At 42.7% G+C, this 12,550-nt stretch overlaps 1 protein-coding gene across 1 annotated transcript; it reads right to left on the bottom strand.

Moving 5' to 3' along the window:
* Window positions 1–479: 479 nt before the first annotated feature.
* LOC107326827 (vomeronasal type-2 receptor 26-like) lies at window positions 480–10,226 on the bottom strand. The gene is made up of 6 exons (XM_088151200.1): window positions 10,018–10,226; window positions 8,783–9,074; window positions 7,410–8,204; window positions 4,721–4,933; window positions 3,160–3,286; window positions 480–1,381 (listed from the first exon to the last, which is right to left on the bottom strand). Exons 1-6 carry the CDS (start codon window positions 10,224–10,226, stop codon window positions 480–482), a joined length of 2,538 nt encoding a protein of 845 aa, XP_088007326.1.
* Between the last annotated feature and the right edge of the window lie 2,324 nt (window positions 10,227–12,550).

Raw genomic sequence — 12,550 nt, forward strand, 5'->3', positions numbered from 1 at the left:
GCTGGGGGCCAGCAAGGAAAACTAATACGTTGGGCCTAGCCTTTTCTGGGAAATGCACTGATAAAAACCAGCATCGTTCTCACAGCTTGGGTTAGGTAGTCCTGAAATCTTGTGTAACAAAACTGATGAAAGTAGCCTAGGAGCTGCTCCTCTGACAGGACCCTCTTCAAGAAGGGGTCTCAGTCCACCTGCCCCATCCTTTCTCAGTCCACCTGCCCCAAGAATATATCAATATAATCGCCATGATTTTCCACTCTTAAGCAAATAAACCCAAAGATGTAGAACGGGGAAAGGAGATGCTAGCAATTTCAGGGCCTCAGACCATCATCCTCTTGAGGGGATAAAAGGGGGTGGGTGGGTCAGAAGGATGTAAGTCACCTTGATGGTCAGATAGATATAAAGGCAGCATAGAAACACAATAATAAATGCAATAAATAATGAAATGTCATGCCTCTGAGAAAAGAATCACAATCGGTTTTCTATATGACTTTTATTGTTAGATGTTCCTTAGTGTTTAGATCTGGTCTTATTATAATAATGTAGCACTTGGGAAAAAATATACAGCCCAGGAGGCCAGCGCTGGAGGCCAAGATGGAGAAGACCTGCACGGCCACCATGAACTTCCCTTTGGTGCTCAGGTAGGCAGGCACAAAAGTTACCCAGACGCTGCAGAAGACCAGCATGCTGATGGTGATCAGCTTGGCTTCATTGAAGGCCCCAGGCAGGTTCCTGGCCAGGAAAGCCACTATGAAGCAGATGGCAGAAAGGAAGCCCATGTAACTCAGGGTGATGTAGAACATGACAACAGACCCTTCATTGCATTGCAGGATGATCACTCCAGGCTGCGAGTGGAGGTCAGAGTCAGGGAATGGGGGAGAAACTCCCAGCCAGATGGAGCAGATGAGAATTTGGAAAGCAGAACAAGAAAGGATGATGGAGTTGGCCAAGCTCTTCCCCAACCATCTCCTCACTCTGTTCCCTGGTTTTGTGGCCAGGAAGGCCAGTACCACCGTGATCGTTTTGGCCAAGACAGAAGATATGGCAACTGAGAAGATGATGCTGAATACCATTTGTCGAAACAAGCACGTGACTTTCCTTGGTCGACCAATGAAGAGAAAGGAGGACAAGAAGCAAAGCAGGAGGGAGACCAGGAGGATGTAAGAGAGATCCCGGTTGTTTGCTTTGACGATGGGAGTTTCTATGTATTTAATTAATATGATTAAAACAATGCCTGTGGTTAAGGACAAGAGTAAGGCAAAGGAGACCAGGATGATCCCCAGATCTTCTTCATAGGACAGGAACATTATTCCTTTGGGAATACATCTGACTCGGCCCTCATTTGGATATTGATCTTCCAGACACTTTGTACATTTTTTGGTGTCTGAGGAAACAAGAAAAATTTTTTTTTAGAATTCCTCTTTTTACATTTCAAAGAAGACTTTCCTTGGATGACATCTAAGACCAAGAGCCAGGATCTGGATGAGTCTGGAAATGGGGAGAAATACATGGCCTGGGGAATGGAACTGAAGATGTCCCTAAAACAGGAACGTGCTTCTCTTGGAGAACATCTGAGATGAACGTCTTAACATTTCCATAGAAAGAAGAGAAGAAGAATGATAAGTATTTTTTACAGCTAAGATTCATTCTATGAAATTGGGAGGAGTCCTTGGACCATAAGGATTTATAGATTTATTGGGACCTACTTCATTAGAGGTATATAATGAATCATTTCCTCTTTTTGTATTCCTGCTATCATTTTATACTATTTATAATTCAACCCAGTATGGATTTATAAAAACTGGACATGCATCTGAGAATATTCATCTGGCAGCAGTTATTTTGGACATTGTCACAGATGAATTAGACTTCCTTTCCTTTCCTTTCCTTTCCTTTCCTTTCCTTTCCTTTCCTTTCCTTTCCTTTCCTTTCCTTTCCTTTCCTTTCCTTCCCTTCCCTTCCCTTCCCTTCCCTTCCCTTCCCTTCCCTTCCCTTCCCTTCCCTTCCCTTCCCTTCCCTTCCCTTCCCTTCCCTTCCCTTCCCTTCCCTTCCCTTCCCTTCCTTTCTTTTCTTCCTTTCTTCCTTTCATTGATTTGTGTAGCTGTCTATCTTACAATGGCAATTCTGGGTAGCTAACATAGAGTTAAAACCAAGAAAGTACAAAAGCCAAAATAATTAAATAACAGTAATGACATAATAATAACATCATGGCACCTGAAGACAATCCAACCCAAACCACAGCCAACCACAGTCATTTAAGAAGGATCATATCGACGGGCTCATCCAACCTCCAGATCTCTAGGCCTTCAAGGACTTAAGAAATACCAGTAGGGTAGGGGCCAAACAAATATCAGGGGATATGACTTCCAAAGGGCAAGCACTTCAACAGAGAGAAGAGACACTTTCTGGGTTCTGCCACACAGTCCTTTCAATGGACGTGACCCAGAGGATGTCCACCCTGCTGAATCTAGTGGGCTGGGCAGAAAGAACTGGAGAAGGGAGACCCTGCAAATAACCTAGCCCCCAGTTATGAAGGGTTTTATAGGTGCTAACTGGTACCTTGAATTGCCCCTGGAAGGCTACTGGAAGCAGCAGTATAATATGGGTGTACCAATGGGCACCCGTAACTGCTAACACCACCATATTTGGGGCCATCTACAGCTTCCAAGTGGTCTTCAGGGGAAGCCCCATGTAGAGCTCATTACAGTAATCCTTCCAAGAGGTGACCAAAGCATTAGTGATTATAAATAACACCACTCAATCCATGAATTTGCTGTCCTAATGTCATTAGATGTTGAAAAGACCTTTGATGAGCTTGGTCTGGGTAAGGAAAGCAATTGATCTGAAACCATTCCTCAAATTTCAAGAGTTTGGATGTTCCTAAGAAAAGTAAAAATGAAAGGACACTTCCAACCTAGAAAGCAGAAGAGATGATTTCTCTGGCAGAAGAAAACCTGCCCAATCCACTACCTCCTGCTATCTTTTTTTAGTCCATCCTTCAAGATCTTTTTGGTATTCCTGCCTTTAGGGAAGTAATCGTACATGTGGAAAAGAAATAAGAAAACAGTCAAGCTTAGATGTGTCTTTAACATGCACTTTCATCAAAATGCTGCAGTTAAATCCACTCCCACAAGACCTGTCCTTTCCTCTGGTGTCACCCACCTTCCTGAGTGGAGATGGTCCCCTCTGGACAAGGAACGCAGTCGTAGCAGCAAACTGGCTCTCCTTCCCGAGCCCGCTTGACAAATCCAGGATGACAATTTTCCCCACATCTGGACTCAGGCAAAGGCTAAACAAAAACACAAGGATTGCCAAAGAAAACGTCTTAGGACTAATCATCTAAGGAATAGGATCTGAAAAGGAATCTTGCAGGCTACATAAAATGATGCAAAGACATTCCCTTTTGAAAGGAGTAGAACTTCACAATCAGTCTCCCCCATGGATCCCTAGTTAGGATACAGAGGAAACATTCCTTAGAAAGTAGGGCTCTCAAACTTAAAGGAGACTGTTTCCATCCATCCATCCATCCATCCATCCATCCATCCATCCATCCATCCATCCATTTTATATGCTCTCCTTCCTGGTCAAATAATTAAGAGTAAAAATGACCCCACGGTTGATAGGACAGAAGTGAGATGAGACGGAGGTGATGCCATGAGAATGTGTCCCTCAAAAAGGGTTAGTCAGGCATCTCTGAGCTGCAGCAAGTGGGACATGAGGATGAGTCCAGTATCAGAAAGGGTACTTCTAAGGCCCAGCTAGAACCAAGACAAGGTCCTTTCTGGTCAACAACTACCATTATGTGACACTAACCACCATGGAAAGACAGTCCCACATTTATTATTAGTGAAATGTAGAGCCTCCACCTTGCCCAGAGAGGAGTTAAAGTACATAAAAATAAATATGAATAAAAATCTAATCCAAGCTAGGGCCATGCCTCACTTTGAACAGTTGCATTCAAGAGGACTCCTGATGAAGTTCCCTCTTACAAGCCAAATGCTGAAGCAAAGTAGCATTTTTCCTACATTACTTTAGATACTAGGAGTGGCTTTTCTTTGGGTCATGTTTCTAGGAGCAGAAGGCCTATTGCTGTATTTAAGCTAGAGCGAAGCAAAGGCATGGATAACACTGACCAGTTCTGGGATGCTTAGAAACAGTGACAGACTATGGAGCTGCCCTATCAGGGAAGTCAATCCTAATTTCAAAGTTTAATTTCCCCCTGGGACCAATAGGACTTCCTTCCGGTCTAGATTCAGTTTCGTCTGATTCAGCCCAACACTGAATTCAGGCACTGGTAGACAGAATCGCCTCCTTCTTTGGCATTTGAGGGTATGGAACAACCATACTTGAAGCTGTCAGCAACATGGTCCTAGCTCCTAATGACCTCTCTCAGCAGTTTCATGGAGATAATAAATTGCAGAGCAGACACAACAGGACATCGATATACATAAAAAGGAGTAATTACCTAGCATCATATATTGGACATGGCTGAATTTGTGTAAAACTGTGCTCCAAATTACTGCACCAAGCATGCGGTTTAGAAGATCTTTCCTGATAGTACTGAAATCTCCCAAGAAGTTTATGAAAACAAGAACAACTCTACTCCCCACATTCAGTTGTCGGTGAAGGTCATCCACCATGATGCACATGCTCAGTCCCCTAGAAATGGGTCCTGTTTTAAGGTGTTGAGACAAGAGAGAAAAGAAACCAGTATTTTCCTCACCTGGCTGTGCAACTTCAGTCGGGACAGAGAGTCTTGGTTGATAGTGAGTCCCTCTCTTTCCAGACTCCCCAGTTGCTCTGTGATGAGGTCCTTATTGGGGGAAACCACCATGCTCATGATCTCCAGGTCAGCTGCTATATCTCCATTTTTGTCCAAGTACAATTTCTCCAGGGAAATATTGCAAAACACATTCTTGTCCAGAAAGGGATGAAGCTAGAATGGAAAAATCCAGGAATTCAAAAGAAAAAAACTAGGTTTCTGATCTCACTTGGTCTTTTCCCACTTCTACAGTTGTCTAACTTGCAGATATCCTTAGATGGGAGAACAAATGTTAGCCTTATCTTCAAAAGCAAAAAAAGAACATTCAGCAAACTACAGACATCAATTACTAGGAAAACTCCAGAGTAGGTCATAAAGACATCATTCATAAACAATGAAAACAATGAGGTAATTGCCAGAAGACCTGGATTTGTCAAGAACAAAGCCTTCAAGGCTAACTTCTCCCATTTTTGGATGAAATCACTTCCTAAAAGATCTTATTAATCTTGGAAAGTGCCCCAGACCATTGCCATGAGGAACTCAAAAATACCTCCCCCAACATAGAAATTCTTTGCAAACCCCAAAATGCTACATGTCCCATGCAACCCTTCAATCAGGACATAATAAAAGCTTTCAAGGCGCACCACATGAGGGAGCTTCACAGCAAGGGTTGCAAGGCTCTCAGTGCCAACAAGGAAGCCCCCATGATGGACTACTCTATGTCAGTCACTATACGCAACATTACTGATCATGTTGGCACAGCCTGAGACAGCATCACGCAGGCTACTATCAATAACTGTGGAAAAATGCTTGGCCGGGCTGCATGAAAAATCTCGAAGGCTTTGAAGATGTGACAGAAAACATAAACAACAGGGTCAAAAGCAGAATTCCTATTGTGTGGCAAATCAGGGGAGATGGCTGTGATGACATGAAGGAAGAAGACGTGGAGGAAATTTTGGCAGACAAGGCATCAGAACCCACCAGTGAAGACCTGCACAAGAGGACAAAAACAAGGCACTGGAGTCAGAGATGTTGAGGATGGTGATAAAAGTCAGATTAAGACTCCAAGAATTGTCCCTCTCACAGCAGCCAAAATATTGGAATGGAATTCTGCCTTGGAAAAACTTTTCAACAAGATGGAAGACTATGACCCGATGTTGAACGCAGCCTCAAATTTAAGCACCTAGCCTCCACTGCGTTTGCCCCTTACACCGAGACACTTCAAGTTTGAGGCGAACAGCCAAGCGGACGAGGCTGGTGCAATTTTTCAAGCCAGTTTGGGAGGGACAATCACCGACATCACGAACAAATTGCAAGAGAGAAGCTCCTGAGGTAGCATTGCCAGATCTCAACAAGCCACTCTTGTTGATGTCCTCCTCTTCTGCAGAAGACGTTCCAGCAATCTCTTCCTTGGTTTTTGTGGGGCAAGCCAAGGATGAAGGGTTTACATACTTAACCTTTGTTTAATGTCCCCCCCAGGACTTCTTTTATTTGTAAGAAATACTGTCAATACATTCTGTGTACTGGTAACTGATTGCAATAAAATATTATTATTGTCTCCTTAATGATTTTGATGAAAGGTACAGGGAAAGGCTACCAAATTGGCAGCTGATATCAAATTGGGTGGCATAAGTTATGACCGAGAAGCAGGTATACAATTCAAAACAAATCTCAATAGTTTACCAAAATGGGCTGAAAGTAACAGAATGAAATTTAAGTGAGAAACAAATGCAAAGTTCTTTACTTAGAAGATCAAAAATTTGATACACAGGTAGAGGATGAGGGATCCCTCACTTGGTAAGAATATTTATGAAAATGATCTCAAAATAGCCACTGCTTGCAAATTGAATGTGAGTCAGGAGTGTGATGCTCATGGAAAGAAGGCAAAGGCCTCCATGGGAATCTCAGGAGGTGAATGTTCTACTCTGTTCTGGTGTGGTGAGACCTCAGCTCAAGTACTGGATCTACTTGCAGGCACCACACTTGAGAAAACACTGCAAAATAATGGGAGCAGCTTCAGAGAAGGGCAATGAAGGCGATGAAGAGATCAAAGGAGATGCTCTTAGCCTTGAGGAAAGACAACAAGGAGGAAAACCATGGGAGCTGGGAGTCTATGGGAGCTGAAAATCGGAAGAGGTTTGGGAGCACCTTTTCCAACTAACAAAATTTTATTAACAAAATGGGTTGATTGGTGAAGGGAGAATATAGCACTCTTCCTTTACCTGACAGATGTTACACAGAAGCTGAAGACCTGTTCACTGTTATTCCAGAGTGCAGGACATGAAACAAAGAACTGAATTACAAGAGAGGAGATTGTGGCTGAATGATTGGAAAAACATCAAAAAAGAAGAGGATTTTGATATTTAGCCAACAAACCAGAGAAGTTCAGTCTCCCCTTCACTGAAGGTCTTAATGCAAAGACCAGGCAGGCATCAGTCAGCAATACTTTAATTGGGATTCCTGCAGAGAGGAGGGGGTTGGGCTAGATGGTCTCAGGGGCTCCTTCAAATTTATTGCTTGAAAATTCTAGAATGCTTACCACATCCATACACACAGGAAAAAAGATCAGCAAAAAATTAGCTTTCACTCTTCCTTTGGATTCCTGCTCAGCAGGAAGGAAGTTTGATGGATCCTTGCCAGGACCCCATACCTGCCATGGCTGCAGGCTTGGAGCCCCCAACCTCTCTTCACCCTCCTTCCTTCTCCTTCTGGATCTGGAGGAATATGCAGCATTCAAGGCATGTGCCAGAGTCTTCACCGTACTATAAACATGATGATCATTTGAAACCAGGACCCTGTCCCATTTCTCTGGGGTCTCCATTTGCTGTTTCTCAGTGCATCTTCTGCGGCCTTTGACAGAAAAGACGTGTTTGGAGAAAGAACAGTTAAAAGCCTTCTCTCTAAAGTCTCTGCTCACATAGAAAAACTGTTTAAAGGAATCATCTTTTGCCCATTTTTTCCTCTGGATAAGAAAGGACCAAATACTATGGACGTATTGTAAATCCTTATTAAGTAGCAATGGCAAATGCCACAAGGCTGTGGTGATCCAGACTTTCCCTTCCATGGATCCTGGCAAGTCTTTAAGTGTCTCATGTACAGTGAGCAGTCCTTGTGTGAAGGAACCATACTCTACATAGTAAACAAAGACATTGACTTGTCTCCACTTAGAAAGGGCACCACTGGTGGATACTGTCAATGTAGTCATTGAGAACCTTTGGGATATAACAACACAAATTCCATTCCTGACAAGCAAAGGAGTCAAAGTCCTGACAAAACGCTCTGCATTGTCCGTGTCTGAAGCAACAAGACCAATCAAGGTCCATCTGAAATGGAGGAGGAGTTTGACAATTCCTGGGTACTGGAATCCTTCTTTAGGGGTCATCCGATAAAAAAAAGGGAATTGAGTTTTATCATCCAGCACATGTGAAGCAACTTGATAAGTGATCTGAAAAAGAAAGGAAGAATGTTGTGTTTTATTTGGACTCAGATAAAGGTCAGAATATTAGTTTTTAATAAAACCAACCACTGGGTGATTGTACTTGTAATAATATTTCCATCATTATTAATTAATGTTATTGGTCTACTGAGCCCATAGGACCTTTTTCCCCCCCCCATGTTTAGGCAAGACAATCAATTGGGACTTTTCCCAGGAATCTGAGATTGATTTAGCATTGCTAATATGATTTATTTTGGGTCAGATCAAGGATAAAATGTGACCTTCCCATCTTTGCTACACCATCATTTTGTACAAAAGATGTTTTGATTGAGTCTGTCCTTGCCCTTATCCCCTCTTGCACCTTCACAAGTGTATCTGCAGCCCCAAAAGCAATGGGGTTGGTGTCATGGGAAGATATGTCTGCTTTGATCCTTGTCCCTTCCCCATTGTGGATCCCAATCCATAGCCAAGACACCTACAAAGTCCATAATGCAAAGGAGCTGTTGAATTTCATGGAGAGGTTCACTGGAACTATCACTCATCCACTACCCACTCAGTTTACCAGATATAGAAACATACACACAAACCTGTGCAGTTTTATAGGTGTTCCCCACAGTGGATGTATGGATGGAGATGTCATTGTCAGTTCCATCAAGAAGAGCCATGGGGTTGTCCTTCCTTCCACAGCTGTAGTTGGGAACACTGGCTTCTCCAGTAGAAAGCATGTCCAGCAAAGCATCTGATGTCACAAGGGTGTTCAAATAGTTGTCCTGGATGTTGTAGCCAAGTGTGAGATTGTGCAAGAGCTGGGGGTTCTTGTTGACCACTTGAATGGCAAAAATAAAGGGTAGGATTCTTGAATAATCAGTGGTTCCTGTACTGTAAACAAATGAGCATATCATCATCATCATCATCCAAAACAACAACAAAATAACTTCTTCAATTTATTCCTCTTTGACCCCACAAGCCTATTCAGCCTTAGGCCAATAGTGACCCAATACAGATGCCAAACCAGAAATAAATTATAGTCACCAATCAGCATTTAATTATTTTTGAGTACTAATAGAAGAGAATATGTGTAGCTCACGGTTGAACCGTGGAGTCCTTGGGGTTCTAGCACTGAAGATGTAACCTAGCTGGGTAACAAAATGTTTGCAAGAAAACAACCAAGTTCAGAGAACCCCAAGGACTCCACAGTTCTTTTTGAGTGTTGAGAAGATGGAATGGAGATAAGTGTTCCACCAGATTTAATAATCACAATATGGCCTTCTTAATAGTAGTACTAATTATCATTTCCCCAAGAACCAGGATACAAAATAAGTAAACCACTGAAGTAGAAAAACCATAGAAGGAAGAGCATGGATTAATAAGTGACCCAGAAAATCAATGTTAAAAACAAGTCATCCTCTTCTATTTCTATAAGGAACAAGCCTTTCAATGATCTGTTATAAAAATACGGAAATGGGCTGGGCAGAGGCAACTACAATCCTTTAAAGAACTACTTTAGATAAAATTCAATACTTAAAAAATGCCTGATCTAAAATTAACCCTTCAGCCTCAATTGAGAAACTGGCAGAGAAATGGCCTTTTACTTCTGCTAAAGGAAAGAATCAGCAAGTGATGAAATCGGGAATGGAAGAGGAGCGGGAGATGATCTGGACTTGGACTGCTGTCGCTCTTTCTCAGCTTCTTTTCAGTTTTTCTCTACCCCATCCTTGGACCTGAGTCCTGCTTCTCAGAAAGAATAAAGGAATAAGAGCTTGAGAACTGCAAAAGGAAGGAATGCAATTCCATCACACACTGAATGACTTACCTACTAGACTCAATAAAAGGTGCCTTGTTGAAATTGAATGGCTCAAACAGAGCATGTGTGGCAGTGACAAGCACACTGATGAGATGGTCTCCTGGCCTGTAATGGTTCCATGGCTTTACTCCATCCTGCTGCTCCAAAGTCAGAGGGCATTTGGTTCTGAGCTTCTCAGCATCTGTCTGGGGCTGCAGCAGCATCAGAAGCAGAAGCAGGAGGTCCATTCCTCCTACGGCTTAATCACCTCCCTGTTTCTAAATGACAAGAAGAAGAGTTAGAAGAATTCAAACGATTCTCACAACATGGAAATGGCTGTGGCTCTCCTGATTCAGACAAAGCCTAACCAAGCTTCACATGGAAAGGAGAGAAAGGTGCATTCAACAGCATAGCCCCTGCCTGTCTTAAATCTTTTGCAAAACACTCAGCATGACCAGAGGCATTTATCCTTTTCTGATGTAAGATCCCTGGCCTGTAGCTTTAGTCTGATGTTTACATCAAAGGCAGGCACTGGAGCAGTAGCAGAAGAGGTCTCAAAGGGGACTGGAATGTTGGTTATTACATTGTGAAGCAACATCTCCTCTGGGTAGTCCTGAACGTCTTCTGGGGCTCCATATGCAGATGGGTGGCTGGAGAAAAGCATGTTAGTGAAAATCACAGACACAGCCCTGGTGGTAACTGTTCTGCATGTCCTGTTGGGACATGTCCAGAAGTGATGCAGACAGATGAGAGTTCAACACCCAGGTGAATGATTTCTGATGTCTTTCAGGAAAGTATCTTGTCTCTTATGCTTTTCAACATCCACAGTGGAAGACAACACAATTCTTTTTGTTGAAGCAAAGAGGGGATGTGATTTGCCTTGTCAGGGGAAAAATCTTGTTAAGCACAAGAGACATACACACCAAAACACTGACCACTTCAAAGTTCTAAAAGTTTTATTAAGTGTTAGTTCAATAAACAAAATTTAGTTCAAAAAGCAAAATATTACATACTTACTCAAATTCCCATTGCAATGAGGACCAGCTTGGACAAGTGGTCAGGTAGACAGCTTAGCTGAGTGGCCCCAAGCCCTTGTCAGCAATCCCTTTTTATCCTTCAAAACCACAAACCACAATCATGACTCCCAGGATGAGCAACTGTCTTTGGTGCTAATTTTACACCACTTCCCTGTTCCTTTCTCCTATCACACTCCTTCCATCAGCACTTTACTTTGTCCATCTATTTTCTGGCTTCTTGTCCATGACTGAAAACTTTAGTCCACATAACAATTTTATTTATTGCTCTGTAAGCTTGTTTTATTTGGTGTTAGCATTTATTGCTTTATAGCTAGTTTTATTAGTATGCTTTAATTAACAAAGACCTTGTTGTTGTTTAGTCGTTAAGTCGTGTCCGACTCTTCATGACCCCATGAACTATATTGCGCCAGGCCTTCCTGTCCTTCACTGCCTCCCTGAGTTTGCTCAGTTTCATGCTCATTGCTTTAGTGATGCTATCTAACCATCTCATCCTCTGCCGTCCTCTTCTCCTTTTGCCTTCAATCTTTCCCAGCATCAGGGTCTTCTCCAAAGAGATCTCTCTTCGCATTAGGTGACCAAAGTATCTGAGCTTGAGCTTCATTATCGATCCTTCCAATGAGCAATCAGGGTTGATTTCCTTTAAGACTGACTGGTTTGACCTCCTAGCAGTCCAGGGGACTCTTAAGAGTCTTCTCCAGCACCACAGTTCAAAGGCATCAATTCTTCGGCGCTCAGCCTTCTTTATGGTCCAGCTCTCACAGCCATACATTACTACTGGATAAACCATAGCTTTGACTATGCGGATCTTTGTCGGCAAGGTGACGTCTCTGCTTTTTAATATGCTATCTAGGCTTGCCATAGCTTTCCTCCCAAGGAGCAAGCGTCTTTTAATTTCATGGCTGCAGTCTCCGTCTGCGGTGATCTTGGAGGCCAAATAAATGAAGTCTGTTACTGCTTCCATTTCTACCCCTTCTATTTGCCAGGAATTGATGGGTCCAGATGCCATGATCTTAGTTTTTTTAATGTTGAGTTTCAAGCCAGCTTTCGCACTCTCCTCTTTCACCCTCATCAAGAGGCTCTTTAGTTCTTCTTCACTTTCTGCCATTAGGGTGGTATCGTCTGCATATCTGAGGTTGTTGATGATTCTCCCTGCAATCTTAATTCCGGCTTGTGATTCTTCCAGCCTGGCATTTCTCATGATGTACTCTGCATATAGGTTAAATAAGCAGGGTGACAGTATACAGCCTTGTCATATACCTTTCCCTATTTTGAACCAATCGGTTGTTCCATGACCGGTTCTAACTGTTGCTTCTTGGCCCGCATACAGATTTCTCAGGAGACAGGTAAGGCGGTCTGGTACTCCCATCTCTTTAAGAATTTGCCACAGTTTGTTGTGATCCACACAATCAAAGGCTTTTGCATAGTCAATGAAGCAGAAGTAGATATTTTTCTGGAACTCTCGTGCTTTCTCCATGATCCAGTGAATGTTGACGATTTGATCTCTAGTTCCTCTGCCTCTTCGAAACCCAGCTTGT

This window comes from Python bivittatus, unplaced genomic scaffold, assembly GCF_059951505.1.
Source record: "Python bivittatus isolate LINGU-HERP-01145 unplaced genomic scaffold, Pbiv_v1 ctg000650_np1212, whole genome shotgun sequence".
In the NCBI taxonomy this organism is placed as follows: domain Eukaryota; kingdom Metazoa; phylum Chordata; class Lepidosauria; order Squamata; family Pythonidae; genus Python; species Python bivittatus.